Source organism: Trachemys scripta, chromosome 6 (assembly GCF_013100865.1).
Source record: "Trachemys scripta elegans isolate TJP31775 chromosome 6, CAS_Tse_1.0, whole genome shotgun sequence".
Lineage (NCBI taxonomy): Eukaryota > Metazoa > Chordata > Testudines > Emydidae > Trachemys > Trachemys scripta.
This window is the reverse complement of record NC_048303.1, coordinates 98,785,425-98,808,061: the sequence shown is the minus strand read 5'-3', so window position 1 is coordinate 98,808,061 and position 22,637 is coordinate 98,785,425. Positions and strand designations below refer to the sequence as shown.

Sequence of the window (22,637 nt, the reverse complement as noted above, 5' to 3'; positions counted from 1 at the left end):
ATTTATGATGTAAATTGAATTGTAGCTCTGCTATGTTCAGAGATGTAACAAAAAGGTTGAGGTGACCTAAAGGTTACAGATAACTTTTGATTTCATTGTTGCCTACCATAAGACTAATCTTTTTTGATTGCCTTTAGTTGGATGTATTTACACTTGGATAGTTGGATCTGGTTGCATGTCTTGCCTTATCCTAGGTTCTTGCCAGTAGAATCAAGAACATAGCATTTTCATTTTTTCAGTTAAAGTGCAGATGTTACAGCACAATGCTAGCAAAGCTGAATTTAAGATTGAAAAGAGATTTCTATCCCAAACCCTTCTTTTCTACTATTTATAACTTTTCCAAGTTGAATTCTTTAGGGCTAAATCTTTTCATGTTTTATTTTAAAATCACTCTGATTAAAAACAGAATAAAATATTGTGGTCAATTTGATGAAATTTGGTCCAGATGTCTGACCTTTAAGAGCACACAATCAGAATCCTTCTAAATTTAAAATGTTTGCTGTGTTCTGATTTGAAACCAGCTTAACTTTAGAACCTGATGCCTGGCATACCATTAGTCCTTGAGGGCCCCATTGACTTCAATATAGAAACAAGACCTGGTAGAAGCAAGATCAGGAACTTAATGAAGGCTAATTATTTTACCTAATTAGAAGAAAATATATTTAAAATATAATGAATATGCAGCTGCATTAGGCCAGAATGTACACAGCCCTTCTTTTTCAGAGGCTCCACATCGTATGTAAATCATACCTAATCTGACAGTGAGAGGGCCATCTCATATTCCCGGGTCTGTGATCCTGTCTGATTAATGCCAGCATAGGAAATTAATTTCTAACTCGCCTTTCACACTACCCTTTGTAAACTTGCATTTCAGCACTATACTTTGCCCTCCCAATCCATGTAAGGAAGTCACTGGGACCAAAGAGCTTTGCTAAAAGGGAGTGCAGAAAGGAAGGAGTTAGACAGGATGGGTGTATTGTGGGTATGCACAGGGATGTGTGTATATGGGAAACAGTCACAGGCGAGGAAGGGAGAGAGTGGAGTTATGCCCTTTACTTCTGTTAGGTCTCTAACAATCTGGGGCCAAACCTGGGCTAGGCATGCACAGTTGGTCATTTTTCATTACATCCATATCAATAGGAATTCTGTGAACATCCTATAAATATCCCATCACATCAGCCGGCTTGACATTTGGACAGCTGTCATTTTTGGTAGTGAGAAACTTTGTTTTCCACACTGTTCTCTATATTCATGAGAATTGCTTTCAATAGTAGGGAAACCTATTTTGTTCCCGTTCAGTTGACCTGAGATTTACAAGAATAGTAGGAGTTTTTTTTTTTTTTTCTTCTGGTATCTTTATGCATGACAGTTAATGTCCTGGAAGTTGATTGCTTTGCAGTCAGGGATGTAGAAAGATCCTGAGCTCTCCAAACGGTACTGAGCAAACTTATACAAAACCTACAGTAGAGATGGAAATGTCACTCATGGTGAACACTGATTACTACCCTTGTTCAGCCATAGTGATGTTACTTGATAATAAAACTTTGCATTTACCTAATGCCTGCCATCTGAGGAACAAAACATGCTCAGTCATTACAAACATTAATTAATCTAGCATCCTGCTAAGTGGGTATTACTTCTGTTTTATAGCTGAAGAAACTGAGGCACATAGAGACTTAGTGACTTGGCCATGCCATAGACTTTCTCTGCCATGTTGATCTCCTGCTGCAGATCTCCTGACTTTTGGTTCCACATGACTCCTATCTGCTCATTAAATTTCATTTGTCCTCATGTTTACAAAATTACAAAACTAAGAGTAAATCAAACCAAAATAAGTAGTGGATGCATTAAGTACATTCTAAGATGAATTAGGGATGCACGGGTAGCAGCTTTATTTGAAAGTTGTATTGAGTATTGCAGTTAAAGCAGGACTAAAATCCCTCTGTTTTAGTTATTGAGTTTCTCCTCCAAATTTAACAGACTAATTGTCATAGTTTGCGCGCTGCAAGTCCTAGTTTGCCTAACACACTGTAGCAATAGAACCTTGGATGTTTTTGGTTTGCTGTCCTGTACACAGTCCAATTCTAGGTTTATTGTACTGTTGAGCAAGATGAGAATCTTGAGACCAGGTGGTGGAATTGTCATGGTCTTTTTAACATGAACTTCCTTGCTCCAAAGACACTTGTCACTGTTGATTATTTCTTGAGCCCACACTGTTTTTACAGCTGAACTCAGGGCAATAGAACAAGAAAGGAGACTGGCATGCAAGGCGTACAGGGTCTGTGCTCTCTGTAAGGCATGTTTTTCAATCCTTTGCTCATTCTTGTGGCTCTTCTCTGACCCCAATCCAAATTTTCAATATCCTTCTTGAATTGAGGACAGCTGAATGCAATAGTCCAGTAATGGTTGTACCTGTGCCACATACTGTGTATTTCAGAGTTAAGTGATATTTAGATAAAGTTTCTGTATACAGAGATAAAATGGCAGTAAGTTACTATCTGTAATCCTAAATTTTTCCAGAGAATCTCATTTTATTTGTTTAAAGAGCAAAATTATCTTTATGTCCAAGCATAATGGAGGGTATTGCAGCCTCCTTACACCTTTTTTTACATGTCCTCTCAGGCTCAGCTGCCTGGTTCTATCTATCTGCAGTAGCAACCAAGCACTAATTTTTTGGGGGCAGCCTAAAAAATGTTAACAAAATGCAAGTAATTTATGACGATGATAAAATTATTACTTTACATTTCTACAGCTGCATCACAAACAATCTTCTATAGCAAATAGTGCTCACAGGTCAGATCAGGATCTATTTTCTTGGCAAGAAACAATACACTGGAACTTGCTTTCACTTTAGATGCCACAGAATTTTTATTAAGAGTAGGATATTGCAGATCTTAAAAACCCTGCAGCTATGCAGTATGAGGTGAACTCCAAGCCTGCAGAGTTCAATGGGTCATGTTCCACTATAGTCTCTTACTAGAGTAGAGTCAATAATATTTGCAATTTTCTTGGCTGTTAGCTTTCCTCTGACAAGCTCCTAAAGAAACAAGGAGCATTAGGTATGAAAGATCATTCTGCAGTCATCTTGTGTAACCTGTCAGACATTTCATTTGGATAATGGTGACATTTATTACTCTTTAAGTAAACTGAAATCCAGTCATTTACCCAGTATTCTAATAAGGTCAGAGAGAATAAAGTACCATAATATGGAGCACCTACATTTTCTTAAAACAAAAGGATCTTTTAGTTCATTTTTCAGAAATGTGTTACTGGGCACAGTATTTTTGTATTCAGGGTCATATTTACAGCAGATGGGTATGGTCTCATAGTTCAATGACAGCCTGAAGGTACCATCATACTATTTAGTCAAACTATGATGTATAATAGAGAAAAAAACTAAGCTTTTTTTTTAAAGTGTGGAACTCCTGCAGATACTGTTGGGGAGGGATAGCTCAGTGGTTTGAGCATTAGCCTGCTAAACCCAGCATTGTGAGTTCAGTCCTTGAGGGGACCATTTGGGGATTTAGTTGGGGTTTGGTTCTGCTTTGAGCAAGGGGTTGGACTAGATGACCTCCTGAGTCCCTTCCAACCCTAATCTATGATTCTATGACTGCCTTTGGAGCTGGTATTACTCAGCACTGCTGAAAATCAGGCCATAAACATTTCTGTGTAATGCGAAATAATGTAAAAATGTCTGAATTTTTTATATTCTTAGTATTTTACAATGAGAGACCATCCCAGGCTTGGGCTCTCCTAACAATCTTTATTTAAAAAAAGAATACAGACTCCATCAAATATCCTGGTAGACAGATTCCATCAAATTCTCTGGCAACAACAGAAATACAACTTAATTTAAATTTCCTAACAGTGTCTCCATCAGAGTCCACCATGCACTGCTAGCCAGCCTTGCCCATCACTAGTCTCCTTATGGGCCAGAGAGGGAAGATGGGCCTGGTAGCATACCCAGAAGGTTAGAGAAAATTTGGGCTATTATGTGGAAATGGGGTTGGCTAGTGAATTCAAAAGGTATAATGGAACTCCAGCCCAGGCACTCCTACCGACTATGATTATGGCATTATCTTGGGCAGAGAGGTGGCCTCTTAGCTTGATAGGTCTCAGGTTATTTAGTGCTTTATAGATCACTATAAGCACTCTAAGATCCACCTAGAAACAACTGGCAGCCAGGGCAGATGTTGGAGCATAGACTTGATGTGCTTGTGAAAAGAAACACTGTTTAACAAACTGAGGGCAGAATTCTGCACCAATTGCAAATTTCCAGATTTAAGATATAGTCCTATCAAGACTGCTAAGTGTCATGCATTGGATGTGCACTCCCACATTCCCTCCTTCTCCTTTATTCCTGCAACCCTGTTTAAATCTCATATATCCAGCAGGACTTTTCCTGCAACTTCCCTTCTTGGTCACTGGGGGGAAATTATGGCAGCAGGTGTCAATACTGAGGTCAGGGAGACTGTCCTGTGCTCTTAGTGTGCCCCTTGCTGGCCCCCAGGCATCCTATTAAATGAGGCAATGAGTCTGTCTTGTTTGCAGGTAGTGGTGAGCAGGGGCAGGATTGGGGAACTGCACTCCACTTCCAACAACTGTCATTATAACAGGCTCCCCACCACCAAAATTCCCAGGTGGGTTTCTTGTTTAGGCTGACCCATTCCTTTCCCCTCTCCACAAACAAGCTCCCATGCCACATTTTCCCACCTCCCTCCAATAACGTTTGTCCACACTGGCTTATCCAGGCTCCCAGTGCTCACCCAAGCTGGTTTTGATTTTGCTTCTGCAGGGTGCAAGGGATAGGCTTCAGTCTCCAATCCCTCCCCCTGTCCACACACCTTTCCACTGCTGAGGGGAACCCTAGGGAGAAATCCATTACCATTTTTCCCTGGTGAGAAATGTCACGTGGAGTGGCACAAAACTTACCTGATGTAGATATATCCCGGTGTATTGCAATAGTTTATTCTGAAGGTGGCAAAGGAGTTGATGAGAGGCATCAAAACGAAACAGTTGCAACCTCTTGGCTGTGTACATGTGGCTTAGTAGCTACATTAGCAATCCAGACTCTGGTATTGTAATGAAAGTAGACATGCCTTGTTCTAAAATAACACCCTGGCACTCATGTCCCTCTCTTGGTGTCCCCTTCAGCCACTATATGGCAGTTAGGCTGATATCTTTCTGATAGTTGTTTCCATATTCTTATTTCCTGGTGTGTAGTCTGAGAGAGGGTACAGGAGAACACATACTGATCATGGTATGTGGGCCCCTCTGCTTGCAGCTGGACCCACTTCTTCATGGAGATGAAAGCTGATCTCTTTGATTCCTGATTCCAAGCTGGTTTAGTGATGTGTGCTGGCCTTGGACCACAATAAAAATCCCATTTCTTGGCGTTGGGAAGACTTCAGCATGCACGGAGCCTGTGGAATAAAGAGGAGAGCGTGGAAGTGGGGTAGGATGGTGGTGGTGCATGAATGGCCCATGGGGAACTGAGTTACTAGAAGCTAGTAATGGGAGGAGGAGAAAGAAGTGGAGCAGACCAACGACAGAACCAGTGCAGGGGTGACTCCATTGAGAAAGCTGCATGAGGAACTGCTTCTGTTCCAAACTGACTGGAGACCAAATACATGCAATCTGCAATAGGAGAAGGCCCACCTTCAAAAAAGCAAACACCGCTGCCAAAGAGACTTGACAAGGGCTAGCCACCTTTGGGAAGCTTAGGTTCTTAGGCGGTCTCTGTTTTTTGTTTGTTTGTTTGTTTGCTGAGAAAGGGTGACTGTAAAATCATTTACTCTCCAGCCATCAAAGCTACAGCTGACCCTGTCATGGGCTGGAGAATAAAGAAAAGTATTAATACACCAATAGTCCTCCCGTCTGGTAATATGTCAAACAGCGAAAGTGGTGGCAGACTTTAAAGACCAGGTTTGAGAAGCTGCAATTTCTGCTTCAGTGGACCAGCCACTCTAGGCAGCCTTTCCCGCTGAAGAGATGTATGTGGTTGAAAGACTCCAAAGAGCTGGGTGATCTGCAGATCAGAACTTTTGTCTGGGTACTACTGGTAAAGTAATAGGGGGGAAATATCTTTGGAAGAATTATTTAAAGACAACAACAACCAAAAAAAACAAAGGATAGGAGGTATAAAGCACATAACCTACACCTATTTGTGTTAAGTGATTTATGTTTTCTTCTTTAATAATTAGTCTTGTCATTTGTAGCTTATTGAGGTACCTGTAGCATTTCAGAGTATTTTGGGCTATTACCTTAATTTTGGGGAGGCCTCCCCTTAATTGGGGAGAGGTTTAATACCCTCCCCCCCTCATATGTTATGAGCTTCTTTGTTTTACTTGGTAATAAAATATGTTATAATATCCTGTAGTATGTGACACGCTTATTGTTGAGCAGATAATGGCTCCTTTTATGGGTTAATCAGTTGGTGCACTTCTGGTATCCAAGTCCATTGCTTTAAACAGTCTTTACGAATCCCTTAAGTATGAAAGGTGCTCTATGACAATAAAGACGAAGAATTTAAAATATGAGATCCTAAAGATAGTATTGTGGAGGGCGACTTTCAAAGACATAAAGGGCAGTTAAGCATCCAACTCCCACAGAAAATCAATGAGTGTTAGGCACCTAACATGCCTGTGTGTTTCTGAAAATCTCCCCCTCTGTCTGTATTTAAATAAATTACCTGATTTTTAGGCACCTATTTATGGGCATATTAATTTAACTATAAGCACTCCGTGGAAAAAAATCATTGCCTAAATCTATATCTAATAAACAGTTTATTTGAATGTTGTTTCCAGGGGATCCCAAAAAACATACTAGTTCGATGTATAGTATTGTGAAGGAAGTTGGTAAAGGCAGAGGTTAAATTTTGTACATCTACAGCTGTTATCTTGAAGATAGTTACCTCATATGTTTGCCTCCTGCATTACAGATCCAAATATGATTTCTCTGTGTTTCAGGTATCCTCCTCATCCACTAATCACTGTACTTGAAAACAGACCTGATTGCTGGCCAATTCTCTTGCAGCAGATAACAGTATTTTTCCAGCAATGTCCAGTGAGGTAAAAAACAAATATAGTTCAATTGTTTGTTTATATCTGTAGAACATGTACTAATTCCACAAAGAAGTGCTTGCTGAAGTGACAGGGTAAAGTACATGATTGTATGTTTTTAAAAAAGAACAACAAAAACTTCTTAGGGTATGTCTACACTACGAAATTAGTTCGAATTTATAGAAGCCGGTTTTATTGAAATCGGTTGTATACAGCCGATTGTGTATGTCCACACAATAAAATGCTCTAGGTGCTCTAGTCGGCAGACCGCGTCCACAGTACGAGGCTAGCGTCGACTTCCGGAGCATTGCACTATGGGTAGCTATCCCACAGCTATCCCACAGTTCCCGCAGTCTCTGCCGCCCCTTGGAATTCTGGGTTGAGATCCCAATGCCCGGATGATGCAAAACAGTGTCGCGGGCGGTTCTGGGTACATGTCGTCAGGCCCCTCCCTCCCCCGTCACAGCAACGGCAGACAATAGATTCGCGCCTTTTTATCTGGGTTACCTGGGTTACCTGTGCAGACAACATGGAGCCCGCTCAGCACAGCTGAGCTCACCGTCACCATATGTCCTCTGGGTGCCGGCAGACGTGGGACTGCATTGCTACACAGCAGCAGCTGCTAACTGCCTTTTGGCGGTAGACGGTGCAGTAGACTGGTAGCCTTCATCGGCGATCTGGGTGCTGGCAGCCGTGGGGCTTGCCTTTTGGCAGTAAATGGTGTATTATGACTGTTAGCCAGCCTATTACAAGTCGGGTCATCGCACGTTAGCAGAGTCTTCCCTGAGCAGCAGCTCGTACAATAGGCCTGAAGACCATCGTCATACACCGCCCAGTATTTGCTGCCAAGCACCCAGAAAGATGCCGAGGGCTATCAGTCACGCTGCACCGTCGTCTTAAGATGTAAAAAATAGATTTTCTCTGTATTCATTTGCTTCCCCCTCCCTCCGTCAACAGGGTTTTCAGTTTAATCTTTGGGGGGGACCAGTCTGTGACAGTTGTTTGTGTCTCTCCCTGATGCACAGCCACCGTTCTTTATTTTAATTCCCTGTGCCTGTACGCCATGTCGTCACTCGGCCCCCCTCCCTCCTTCCCCTAGGCCGTCAGATACTACGTTTGCGCCACAGCTCGAGCCGAGAAGCGGTTCGCGCCTTTTCTTTGAATTCTGGGTTGAGATCCCAATGCCCGGATGATGCAAAACAGTGTCGCGGGCGGTTCTGGGTACATGTCGTCAGGCCCCTCCCCCCTCGTCACAGCAACGGCAGACAATAGATTCGCGCCTTTTTACCTGGGTTACCTGTGCAGACAACATACCACGGCAAGCATGGAGCCCGCTCAGCTCAGCTGAGCTCACCGTCACCATATGTCCTCTGGGTGCCGGCAGACGTGGGACTGCATTGCTACACAGCAGCAGCTGCTAACTGCCTTTTGGCGGTAGACGGTGTAGCATGAGTGATAGCCGTGGGGCTGGCAGCCGTAGTGCTGCATTGCACCAGCCCCTTGCAGGCGATGGTATATTATGACTGGTACCCGTCGTCGTCGTACTGGTATGGCTGTCAATCATGGCCACCTGGGCAGACATGCTACTGTTTCGATGATGACGGTTACCAGTCATAATATACTATTTTCTGCCAATTGCCCAATATTGTCTGCTAAGCACCCAGAAGAGGCCGAGGGCGATGCTGGGTGCTGGCGGACGTGGGGCTGGCAGACGTGGGGCTGCATTGCTACACAGCAGCAGCCCCTTGCCTTTTGGCAGATGATGGCATATTATGATTGGTACCCGTCATCGTCATACTGGTATGGCTGTCACTCATGCTGCAGCGTCGGCTGCCACCTTAAGATGTAAAAAATAGATTTGTTCTGTGTTCATTTGCTTCCCCTTCCTCCGTGAAATCAACGGCCTGCTAAGCCCAGGGTTTCCAGTTTAATCTTTGGGGGGACCATTCTGTGTGACAGTTGTTTGTGTTTCTCCCTGTTCCTGTACCTGTACGCCATGTCGTCACTCGGCCCTCCCTCCCTCCCGCCCTCCTTCTCCTGGTCCATCAGATACTACTTTCGCGCCTTTTTTCTGACCAGGCGCCATAGCTAGCACTGGGATCATGGAGCCCGCTCAGATCACCGCGGCAATTATGAGCACTATGAACACCACGCGCATTGTCCTGGAGTACATGCAGAGCCAGAACATGCCAAGGCGAAACCCGGACCAGGCGAGGAGGCGATTGCAGCGCGGCGACGAGAGTGATGAGGAAATTGACATGGCCATAGACCTCTCACAAGGCACAGGCCCCAGCAATGTGGAAATCATGGTGTTACTGGGGCAGGTTGATACCGTGGAACGCCGATTCTGGGCCCGGGAAACAAGCACAGACTGGTGGGACCGCATCGTGCTGCAGGTATGGGACGATTCCCAGTGGCTGCGAAACTTTCGCATGCGTAAGGGCACTTTCATGGAACTTTGTGACTTGCTTTCCCCTGCCCTGAAACGCCAGGATACCAAGATGAGAGCAGCCCTCACAGTTGAGAAGCGAGTGGCAATAGCCCTGTGGAAGCTTGCAACGCCAGACAGCTACCGGTCAGTCGGGAATCAATTTGGAGTGGGCAAATCTACTGTGGGGGCTGCTGTGATCCAATTTGCCAGGGCAATGAAAGACCTGGTGATAGCAAGGGTAGTGACTCTGGGCAACGTGCAGTCAATAGTGGATGGTTTTGCTGAAATGGGATTCCCAAACTGTGGCGGGGCCATAGACGGAACCCATATCCCTATCTTGTCACCGGAGCACCAAGCCACCGACTACATAAACCGCAAGGGGTACTTTTCAATGCTGCTGCAAGCCCTGGTGGATCACAAGGGACGTTTCACCAACATCAACGTGGGATGGCCGGGAAAGGTACATGATGCTCGCGTCTTCAGGAACTCTGCTCTGTTTTGAAAGCTGGAGGAAGGGACTTTCTTCCCGGACCAGAAAGTGACCATTGGGGATGTTGAAATGCCTATCGTGATCCTTGGGGACCCAGCCTACCCCTTAATGCCATGGCTCATGAAGCCATACACAGGCAGCCTGGACAGGAGTCAGGACCTGTTCAACTACAGGCTGAGCAAGTGCCGAATGGTGGTGGAATGTGCATTTGGACGTTTAAAAGCGCGCTGGCGCAGCTTACTGACTCGCTCAGACCTCAGCGAAAAGAATATCCCCATTGTTATTGCTGCTTGCTGTGCGCTCCACAATATCTGTGAGAGTAAGGGGGAGACATTTATGGCGGGGTGGGAGGTTGAGGCAACTCGCCTGGCCGCTGATTACGCGCAGCCAGACACCAGGGCGGTTAGAGGAGCACAGCAGGGCGCGGTGCGCATCAGAGAAGCTTTGAAAACGAGTTTTGTGACTGGCCAGGCTACTGTGTGAAACTTCTGTTTGTTTCTCCTTGATGAACCCTCCAACCCCCCCCCTGACCCGGTTCACTCTACTTCCCTGTAAACCAACCACCCCACCCCACCCTCCCCTCCCCTCCCGCTTGCAGAGGCAATAAAGTCATTGTTTTTTCACATTCATGCATTCTTTATTAGTTCCTTACAGAGGTAGGGGGATAATTGCCAAGGTAGCAGGGATGGGTGGGGGAGGAGGGATGGAAAAGGACACACTGCATTTTAAAACTTTAACTCTTATTGAAGCCCAGCCTTCTGATGCTTGGGCGATCATCTGGGGTGGAGTGACTGGGTGGACGGAGGCCCCCCCACCGTGTTCTTGGGCGTCTGGGTGACGAGGCTATGGAACTTGGGGAGGAGGGCTGTTGGTTACACAGGGGCTGTAGCGGCGGTCTCTGCTCCTGCTGCCTTTCCTGCAACTCAACCATACGCTCGAGCATATCACTTTGATGCTCCAGCAGACGGAGCATTGCCTCTTGCCGTCTGTCTGCAAGCTGACGCCACCTATCGTCTTCAGCCCGCCACCTCTCCTCTCGTTCATGTTGGACTTTTCTCATCTCCGACATTGACTGCCTCCACGCATTCTGCTGTGCTCTATCAGCGTGGGAGGACATCTGCAGCTCCGTGAACATCTCGTCCCTCGTCTTACGTTTTCTCTTTCTAATGTTCACGAGCCTCTGCGAAGGAGAAACATTTGCAGCTGGTGGAGGAGAAGGGAGAGGTGGTTAAAAAAGACACATTTTAGGGAACAATGGGTACACTCTTTCATTACAAGGTCGCATATTTCGGCTTGCAGGCAGCCATCGTAGGCCACAGTGTTTTGGCTTATTTAACCTTCTTAACATGCGGGAAAGGTTGCAAACAGCAGCGCATTTCCCATCTCAAGGATGAATTGGGTTGTCCATTTAAAATGGGGTTTCAATGTAAAAGGAGGGGGCTGCAGTTTCCCGGTTAACATGCGGCACAAACACAAGTAAACCACCCCCCCCCCCACACACACACACACGATTCTCTGGGATGATCACTTCACCCCTCCCCTCCACCGCATGGTTAACAGCGGGGAACATTTCTGTTCAGAAGAGCAGGAACGGGCGCCTCTGAATGTCCCCTTAATAAAATCACCCCATTTCAACCAGGTGACCGTGAATGATATCACTCTCCTGAGGATAACAAAGAGAGACAAGGAATGGATATTGTCTGCATGCCAGCAAACACCGGGACCATACGCTGCCATGCTTTGTTATGCAATGATTCCAGACTACGTGCTACTGGCCTGGCGTGGTAAAGTGTCCTACCATGGCGGACGGGATAAGGCAGCCCTCCCCAGAAACCTTTTGCAAAGGCTTTGGGAGTACATAAAGGAGAGCTTTCTGGAGATGTCCCTGGAGGATTTCCGCTCCATCCCCATACACGTTAACAGACTTTTCCAGTAGATGTACTGGCCGCAATTGCCAGGGCAAATTAATCATTAAACACGCTTGCTTTTAAACCATGTGTAATGTTTACAAATATTTACAAAGGTACACTCACCAGAGGTCTCCTGTGTGCCCTGAGGGTCTTGGGTGAGTTCGGAGGTTACTGGTTCCAGGTCCAGGGTAACAAACAGATCCTGGCTGTTGGGGAAACCGGTTTCTCCGCTTCCTTGCTGCTGTGAGCTACCTACAGTACCTCCATCGTCATCTTCCTCGTTCCCCGAACCGTCTTCCCTGTGTGTTTCTCCAGTGAGAGAGTCATAGCACACGGTTGGGGTAGTGGTGGCTGCACCCCCTAGGATCGCATGCAGCTCCGCGTAGTAGCGGCAAGTTTGCGGCTCTGCCCCGGACCTTCCGTTTGCTTCTCTGGCTTTGTGGTAGGCTTGCCTTAGCTCCTTAATTTTCACGCGGCACTGCTGTGTGTCCCTGTTATGGCCTCGGTCCTTCATGGCCTTGGAGATCTTTTCTAATACTTTTCCATTTCTTTTACTGCTACGGAGTTCAGCTATCACTGCTTCATCTCCCCATATGGCGAGCAGATCTCGTACCTCCCGTTCGGTCCATGCTGGAGCTCTTTTGCGATCCTGGGAGGACTCCATGACGGTTACCTGTGCTGATGAGCTCTGCGTGGTCACCTGTGCTCTCCACGCTGGGCAAACAGGAAATGAAATTCAAACCTTCGCGGGTCTTTTCCTGTCTACCTGGTCAGTGCATCTGAGTTGAGAGCGCTGTCCAGAGCGGTCACAATGAAGCACTGTGGGATAGCTCCCGGAGGCCAATAACATCGAATTCCGTCCACACTACCCCAATTCCGACCCGCAAAGGCCGGTTTTATCGCTAATCCCCTCGTCGGAGGTGGTGTAAAGAAACCGGTTTAAAGGGCCCTTTAAGTCGAAAGAAAGGGCCTCGTTGTGTGGACGTGTCCAGGCTTAATTCGGTTTAACGCTGCTAAAGTCGACCTAAACCCGTAGTGTAGACCAGGCCTTAGAGTATTTCTACACAGCAAAGAAAAACCCTGTGGGGTGGAGGGTTCCCAGAGCCCAGGCTCTAGCCCGAGGCTGGAATTTTACACAGCAATGAAATAGCCCCGCAAGCCTGAGTTGGCTGGCCCGGGACAGCTGCAGGTTTTTCTTTGCTGTGTAGACATACCCTTAGATTTCTTTGAATAAAACATACTGTCAGCTAGAGCTGGTTGAAAAATGGTTATTTTTTAGCCAAAAATTATATTTCAAAGTTTTTTGTTTCCGAGTGTTGGAAAAATTCTAAATATTTAAAATTGCTAAATTTTGTAATCAAAATAGTTATTCAAAATGCTGTGCAAATGGTATCTGAATTTTTGATAACAATATCAATGTTTCGGATGTTGCCGTCGATTTGAAAAAGTCACAAATTTTTCATGAAAAATGTAGTTTCTGATTAAAGGTCGTTGTTGGATAAAAACTTTAAATTCAAAAATTTAATTCACTTTTGTTGTAGACCATGTAATAATGGAAACCAAATATTAAGGATAACTTTGGAAGATTGTCACAGAAATGGTCTAGCCCAGGCAGAAAATCCACCACAGTGAGGATGTTAATGGAAAAATTAATAGTTCACTAAACCAACCAAAAAAAAAATTTCCCTATTTTAATTGGCCAGTTGGCTTTTGAATGGATACAAAATTTGTATTTAGGAGGATTGGGACTGCTTAGTTTAGAAAGGAGACAAGCAGGGACATCTGTTAAATGAAATAGTGAATGATATAGAGAAGGTAAATCAGATGTTCCTATGTACCTTCTCATAACAAGCACAGGAGGATGTTCAGTTCATTCACATTTAAATCTGATAATAACAGTTATATTTTTATTTTACACAACGCATAATGAATCTGTGGAACTTGCTGTCTATGACATCGTCATTAAGTCCAAGAGTTCAGAAAGACTTAGAAAAAGAGTAGCTATTTACATGGGCAATGAGAAAATCCTCTACATTAGATACCTAAGTAAAAAGTGGGAGTATTAACTCTCAAGCCAACTGCCTAATAATGAGACGTGAGTACATATGGGCAGGTTACTCTGTTATTGTCCACGGTGGGTTTCAGGTACTTTCCTTTGAGGCATCTGGTACTGTTGCTGTTAGACAGGATATTGGAATAGATGGACAGTTGGTGTGTTCTGGTGTGGCAATTCAAGGAGTTTTCTGCCTTCTTCAGTGCTGATTTTTTTCTTTTGGGAAAGATTATGTTGAACAGAAGGCCGTTTAAAAGTCAACATTTGCAAAGCATTACCACAGAAGTATGAGAGGTGCCTGCTAATATGTGGCTGGGGAAACTGTGTTAATCTCAAATGTCACTGTGTGATAACTTGGCAGTTGCTGACATTTTAATGGCTAAAGCTGTATAACAGCACAGTTTGTCCATTGATGAGGTCCATGAATATCTTTTATATAACATGACTTCATTGCAGGTAAAGTGGGATCTTTTTTTCTGGGATTGTGCAGCAACCTAGTACCATAGCTATAAGCTATTTTTTCTGTTAAGTTTAAATGATAGTGATTTTAAATGGTGGCTTTTGAAGATGCTTGCTTTTTTATTTAAAAAATTGAATTGCAAAGCCTTCTTTTAAAAATTGTCTGTTAAAAAACAGATCCATACCATTTACATATACATAAAGATCTAAAAGGACACTGTCAAATAATCTTGAAAAATGAGTTTAAAGCACTATCAAGTATTATACCAGCCCCTAAGCCACTGGCCATTTTTTGTAGTTTTACAAAACATGTTTCCATACCTTTTTAAAAATGTCTTTTTTCTGTTGCTTTGTGAAAGACTCACAAACAGGGGAACTGACTGTAGTAATACATTGAAACTAACTAAATAAATATAGTGCTCTGTTGCAGAAAATAGACAACTGGAGTAAGAGAAATATTTTTCAAGAGAAATATTTTTCAAGAGAAATATTTTCCCTTTATTCTCTTTATTTTATAGTGAAGTTAGCTGTTACTTGTGATGATAGAAGTTAAGGAATCTTCAAACAGAAGTTTGAGTTTTAAGTTGATGTCAAATTAAAAAGGTAGATTCATTTTAAAACAAAATATTAGAAAGACAGATCCTCCAGTCACCTGAAAATTCTGGAATTCAGTGTTCATAAAGAATCCTGTCATAAGTGGGTGCGATATAATCGGTTGTTGAATGGGCAGCAGAAAAAGTATGAAACCTTGACCCCATTGAAGTCTATGGCAAAACACCTATTGACTTCAGTGGGACCAGGATTTCACTCTTAAGGTATAAGGCCTGTCTGTTTCCTTAACCGTGATCCTGCCAACACTTACTGAAGTCAGCAGGACTACTCACATACATAAAGTTGAGTGGATGAATAAGAGTTTGCAGAATCAGGGTCTTAGTGTTTTGTTTTAGTTGTATTTTTTTTTCTGATGGGGTGGCCTGATGGTGATGGCTGTTTGGGAATTTAGTTGATATTGATCTATTAAAATGTTAATGACTTTTATTATTCGTAGAGCTCAGAAAACAGGGAGGTATTGTGAAAATTTAACATTACATTGTTTCTGTTTTTCATGGAAATGTTTTTATTTGAAATTTTCGGAACTACTGTAATAACACCTAGAGCTGGAGCTAGAGATTTATAATTAATTAAAATAAATAAATTTGTTACTTGCAGATAACTACAGGAGATTTTAAAATGTATTTCATTTTTGGTCCAATCTCACAATCTTTACTTAGGCAAAACTCTCGCTGAAGTCAATGAGTAATGCCTGAGTAATGAATGTGTTCTGTCATGAATACATGCATTTTCCACTACTGACATCACAATAGAGTATTTTAAAATGTATGCAGAAGGTGAAAGTCACAGATAGCTTTTCATAACCTGTCAGGGAGTCGAGTCCTGATTCAAAGTCCTTGGAAGTCAGTGGAGAAATTCTGATTAACTTTAGTAGGGTTTAGATTGAATGCAAAATTATTATGGCCCTGATCCTCCCACTGAAATCAATGACAACATTTGCAGTGACATTGAACGGTGCCAGAAACACTTTATTTTATATGTATTTAGTATATATTTAGGTGTATAGTAGGTATTTTGTGTGATGAATGGGAATATGGAGTGACAACTGGTTAATTTTTTTTTAACAATAGCTGCATTCTTTAGAAGAACCCACTTGTCCTGTTCTTCCTGCCACTTTTTATCCAAAGGTTTTTATAGCATAAAATCATAGATCTAGAATATAGTGATCTATATGTATTACTGACTTTTTTGAGACATGAATGGGAGAAGATAAAAGGTTTCTGGAGGTACTTAATTATTTGACAATATCTGGGCATTGTAACCAATATTCTGATTCTCAGTTTTGAGACAATGAGTCATAAATGGATCAACAATTGGATTTTTTTTAAATGTATAGTTGTGAGTTTCTAGCAAAGTGATTCCAATGAAACAATACAGTGATACACTCTTTGCCAGGTAGCAACCCTTGTTGAAGTAGTACTTTAATTGCATCTTTACTATACAAGAGCTCGTTATATTGTTCTGTGCCAGTAAATCAAATTGTTACTGCTTATTTTGTGGGATTTAGCAATGACTCTCATGGTGTCTTCTCATAATTAATATACATCCTGCACAATGCTGATACCAATAGAGCCTGTGAATGTTATGTTGCTTGGGTTTCACTGTTTGCTGACTTTTACTAGTAAGTGGTCTCAGCAAACTTATTTTTGAACTGCAGGGCACAGAGTTCATGTGTCTGTATAATGACCCCATTTCTAAGATACCTGTATTGCGAACCGTCCCAACTGGGGGAGAATGCTGAACTGCGAATGGGTCTACTTAAAATCTTACTTCAGCCACATGGTCCTGAGAACAAAGAGGCACCTTCTACACTAGAACACCTTATTCTTCAGCTGCTTTGTGACTTGATTCCACATTTTCAGGTAAAAGTTAATTTAATGCTTGGCCCTGCCTTCTGCAAATAAACTTTGTTAAAGGAGCTTTGTTATTGTATTACTCCTTTGTGCGTTCACATGCAATGCTGCATTCCAACTCCCCAAACTAGATTTGATCAGCAGCTTGGAAATCCAGAGCTGATAAAGTCTGACTTTCTCGAAGAAGGTAATATAATTTTTTTAAAGTGATCAAATCTGACCATGCGAGTTCTAACTGGAAACAAGTGTTGTGTGTGATAGTAACTAATGATGCTGATGACCTTGTATATAGTTTAAGTTGGGAGAGCAGAATGTGAGAGACAGAAAGTTATTGTCCTGAACCAATCACGGTCTGCTGTTCTTCTTCGAGTGCTTGCTCATGTTGATTGCATTCTAGGTGTGTGCGCGCCCAAATGCGTGGCAGTCAGAGATTTTTGCCTTAGCAGTACTCATAGGGCTGGCTGTGGCGCCCTTCAGAGTGCCGCGCTCATACCACAGTATATCAGGCACTGCCGGCCCTACGCCCTCTCAATTCCTTCTTACTGCCTGTGGTGGTCGGTCGGAGCGCCTTTCTTGCTGAGCAAGAGCTAGCGGTTTCTACCATTCTGACCTTCGCGCCTTAGAGCCATTGTACATAGTTCGCATTTGATAGTGTTAAGTAGTTGTTAAGTGTTAGTTAGTAGTTAGGGTCCCAGCGGGACTTTGCCCCAGGCGGGAGATGCCTTGGTCTCCTGGGTTTAAGCCCGGTCTCCCAGGTTTAAGCTCTGCTCGGACTGCAGCAGGCCTATGCCTGTGAGTGACTCCCATGGCAGCTGCCTTAAGTGCTTGGGGGAGTCACAAGTTAAGGAGCGGTGCCGAATGTGCAAAAATTTTCAGCCCTGCACCCAAAAGGAGCAGGATATCCATCTCAGGACTCTCCTGATAGAATCCACCCTCCACCCGGCTTCAAAGCTGTCCAGACAGGTCGTACCTAGTGCCTCAACCTCCGTGCGCAGTGCAGCACTGGCACCTGACTCCTCCTGGCATCGTTCACCATCGCCGTTGCCAAAGAAGAAGACCAAGAAGTGCTCCTGGGTACTGAGCAAGAAGGCCCAGGAGTCATCTAGCAAGGGACCTCGGCCTCCCCACCAGGCTGCTCCGGGTCCATGCAATCATGCCTCCCCAGTTGAGGCTCCCAGCCCCCTTAAAAGTCCTCCACCGACTCCTCGGAGCAGTATGGGACCCCCACTCCTGCCTGCACCTTCATCATCCCAGGCTCCCCTGGTGCAGAGAGAGCACAGGTCTCCACCTGCTCCAGTGAAGACCCCGGTGCCGCAGGACCTGGCTAAGGTTCCCCAAGAGGGCAAGCCCGCTGTTAAAACCCCTCAGGAGCAGGGGAACAACACTGGTCGCCGGACAGAAGACTTGGATCTTCTCCGCTGTGTTTGGAATCCCGGGGCAGATCCCAATCGCGTTGTTAATCGCCCAGGTGAACTTCCCGATCCCCTCGGCGCTACTTCCCGGCACCACTCACTCTCTTGACGGTCGTCCTCTAGGCATCGATCCCAATCACCAGCACAGTGGGAACATTCCCTGTCCTGGTACTGGTCTCCCCAGTACCGGTCTCCCCAGCATTGGTACCGCAGGTCCCCACCTCCTCGTCTCCCAGAAACAGAGAGGCTAAGAAACTCTATTTATTCAACTGCCAACCTGCAATTTTCTGTGCCGAACCATCAGGCCCTGCTGGCCTAGTACAATTTTTATCTCTAGGACGGTCTCAGAAAGTTCCAGGGATCCCTCCCTCTGGGACTGGCCCAAGAGTTTGGCACCATGGTGTGCGGTGGCTAGATGTTCCCTGCAGATGGCATGGGACGCGGTGGACTTGGCAGCAAGGGTGGTCACATCGGCGGTGGCAACTCCTGGCTCCAGACAGCGGGCCTCTCCGGGGAGATGCAGGCCTCAATCCAGGCCCTCCCCTTTGATGGCGTTGTCTGTTTTCGGATCAGACTGACACCAGGCTGCACGGGTTGAAGGACACTAGGGCTAGCCTTTGTTGGGCATGCACAAGCTGCAATCAGCCAGAAAGCCCTTTCGACCACTGCCAAGACCCTGGCAACCTCGTCAGGGCTTTATGAGAAGAAGAGATGCTAGTTTTGGTCATCATCACTCTTTTTCCTCATGCTCGCCAGCCCAGCCTGGGGCTGTGAACCACCCTGGGGGCCGGAAGCGATCGTTTTGAGGGTGCGCCCAAGAACGATGCCCCAGTCAGTTGACCAAATCCTAACCGCCTCTCTCCCTACCGTCTTGGACATAGTGGCTTGGGACTATACCCTGCAGTTCTTGGCTACCCCTCCTTCCTGAATGTCAGGGAGCTCAGAGCGGTTTTCCTGGCGTATTAGGCGAATCAGGAATGCCCTGGCAGATCGCTTCAGCATGACCTTCTTGTCTCGCCACGAATGGTCACTTCATCCAGAGGTGGTCTGCTTAATCTTCTGCAGGTGGGGGACTCCCCGGATGGACCTGTTACGTCTAGGCATAACAGAAAGTTTCACCTGTTCTGTTCTCTGTGGGGCAGGGACCAGGGCTCCCTGTCGGACGCCTTCCTGATTCTGTAGTCGGGAGCGCTGATGTGCACTTTCTCACCAGTACCATTGATCCACAAAGTACTACTGAAGGTGAAGCAAGACAGAGCGTCTGTTATCCTCAGAGCCCAGTGTGGCCTCGTCAACACTGGTTCGCCGTGCTGCTGAGTCTCTCAGCAGCCACCCCATGGCAGTTACCTCTTCTGCCGGATCTGCTGTCCCAGAACCATGGAAACCTGCTGCACCCGAATCTGGCATCGCTGCACTTGTCGGCTTGGCTGCTGCATGGCTGAGTATGGATGAATGGAGTGTTTTGCTGGTGTCCAACAGGTCCTGCTGAGCAGCAGAAAACCGACCACCAGGGCTACCTATGTGGCAAAGTGGAAGCGGTTCACGTGTTGGGCCTCGGACTGACACATTTGTGCAGAAGAGGCCCTACTGCAGGACATCCTGAACTATTTATTGCACCTTAAGCTCCAGGGTCTGTCACCATCTTCGATCAAGGTATACCTGGTGACCATTTTGGTGTTCTACCCTTCGTTTCAAGACCAGTCGGTCTTCGCCCATCCCATGATGGCATGCTTCTTAAAAGGTCTAGAGTGCCTTTACCTGCATGTCTGGGACCTGGTCCCCTCTTGGGACCTGCATCTTGTGCTGTCAAGGCTCCCTCCTTTGAGCCGTTGGCTTCCTGCTTCCTCCTGCCTTTTTCCTGGAAAGTGTCCTTCTTGGTCACTATAACTTCGGCCTGTAGAGTGCCCAAGATCAAGGCGCTAACATTGGAGCCACCCAATATGATCTTCTATAAGGACAAGGTCCAGCTGCATCTGCACCCTGTCTTTCTGCCCAAGATCATCGCCCAGTTCCACCCTGGTCAAGACATTTACTTACAAGTCCTTTATCCAAAGCCTAATGCGATGGATGAGGAGTGTGGGCTGTATACCCTGGATGTCAAACAGGCACTGGGATTCTACATTGATAAAACAAAGCTGTTCCATAAGTTAATGCAGTTGTTCATTGCTGTCACTGACGGGATGAAAGGTTGCCCAGTGTCAGCTCAGAGAATCTTGTCTTAGATCACGGCCTGTATCCGCTTTTGCTATGAGCTGGCAAAGGGGACCCCATCAGCCATCGTGACAGCTCATTCGACTAGGGTGCAAGCATCATGATCAGCCTTCCTGGCACAGGTGCTGATCCAAGAGATCTGTCAGGCCACGACCTGGTTGTCTGTCCACACGTTCACGTCACACGGTCAAGACGATGCTGGCTTTGGCAGAGCAGTGATGCAAGTTGCAAGACTGTGCACTCCGAGCCCACCTCCATTGATTCAGCTTCTGAGTCACCTAGAATGGAATCGACATAAGTACTCAAAGAAGAAAAAATGGGTACCTACCTTTTGTAACTGTTATTCTTAGAGATGTGTTGCTTATGTTCATTCCATTACCTGCCCTCCTGCCCCTCTGTTGGAATTGTCAGCAAGAAGGAACGTAGAGGGCATAGGGCCGGCGGCACCTGATATTCCGAGGCATGAGTGCGGTACTCCACAGGGCGCCACAGCCAGCCCTACTGGTACTAAGGCAAAAATCTCCAACGGCTGTGCTTGTGGATGCGCGCACACCTAGAGTGTAATGGACATGAGGAACACATCTTGAAGAACAACAGTTATGAAAGGTAGGTAACCTTTTTTTACAGCCAGTTCTCAACATCATGAGCTGTTTTGAGAAAACTCGTAACACTTGAATTTGGGTGGGTGGTTTTAAAATGTGAAATGGGCTATACAAAGTTCTTGTGTTTTAATAAGATAACACAAATTCTGCTCTTACGTAAATAAGTATCCCACTCTCTGAAGCCAGTGGGACTGTATACCGGAAGGCATAACTGTACTCTGTGTAGGCTGGGATTGTCAAAGGGGCCTACTTCTCACTGAAATTCAATGCAAAGTAGGGTGCCTAATTGTCTTGGGCCTCTTTCAAAATCTCAGCCATAGCTCATTGAGGAGAAAAGGGGAAGAATAGTCCAGTGGTTAGGTTGCAAGCCTGAGACTCAGGAGATGCGGGAGGGACTTCCCTGCTCTGTCACAGATTTCCTGGGTGAGTTTTGGCAACTCCCTTAGGTCTGGTCTATGCTTCATAGTTAGGTCAACGTAAGCTGCCTTCCATCAACCTAGCTGTGGAAGTGTCTTCTCGTAAATTTGGATCCCACCCATGTAAGTGCCTCTCTGTGCCTATGTAGTGACACCCCCTCCCCGAGTGGTGTAGAGTCGATGTCAATATAATTGAATTGACATAGTGTCAGTGTAGACACTGAATTGTTTACGTTGACGGTTACTGGCTTTCAGGAGCCATCCCACAATCTCCACACTGACAATACAATTGATACAAGTGCTTCTTGTGAGGACACGCACCACCAACACAAGGAGTCAAGTGTGTACGTACAAGAAATTTAATAACTGTGGTGACTGTATGATGACATAAATAATTTTGTGTGTAGACATGGCCGTAGCCTCTTTGTGCCTTTGTTCCCTATCTGTAAAATGGGAATATTAGGTGCAGTGAGGATAAATAGATTAAAGATTGTAGGATGCTAATAGACTTCAAAAGGGACATAGGAAACTTCTCAGAAAAATAGTTATGAACCTGCTTTATTCCCCAAAAACCAAAACACACAACTATAGGAGTGAAGTTTGTTTTGCTAGAAATCACTTTTATTTTCTTAAATGTATACTAAGCTTTACATTCTCTTCACTGTCCCCTTGTCCACAGTGTGTCTTTCACTGCAGCTAGGAAAATCTTTGGCCCAAGAACTCATAAGCTTGTTTTCATAACCTGTCCTTTCTTCCTCCTCCGATCCCCAAGCCCTTTTTATCCTTTCTTTATCTTGCCCCTTGTTTAGTCCTGCTAACGTGTATTGCATAAATGCTGAAACATTTCATAATCATTTTGTTGTCTTATGGTGGCAACCACTGGTGAAAGGTTCAGCTGGTCACCTGCAGACTTTCCTCTTGATGAATTCAGCAGACACAAGGCGCCTGATTAGAGCAGATGGTTCATTGTTCTTAATCCCTTGGAATAAATGACAATGTGGATGAGATCAAAACCATATTCATAACACCAGCTCCAGAATTTTGATCGGAACAGCTGGGTTTGGTTGGAATTGGAATTTTCAAGAGCAGAACATCTTTCATATCTAACACATTAATTTATTGAGGCA

The 22,637-nt window shown here is 45.0% G+C and overlaps 1 protein-coding gene across 1 annotated transcript in view; it reads left to right on the top strand.

Moving 5' to 3' along the window:
* The window catches only part of FOCAD (focadhesin), a 194,394-nt gene that overhangs the window by 32,378 nt on the left and 139,379 nt on the right, over positions 1 to 22,637 (top strand). The window contains exons 6-7 of the mRNA XM_034774465.1: positions 6,969 to 7,070; positions 16,674 to 16,878. Coding sequence (XP_034630356.1) covers positions 6,969 to 7,070; positions 16,674 to 16,878 — 307 coding nt within the window. The remainder of the gene's footprint in view (positions 1 to 6,968; positions 7,071 to 16,673; positions 16,879 to 22,637) is intronic.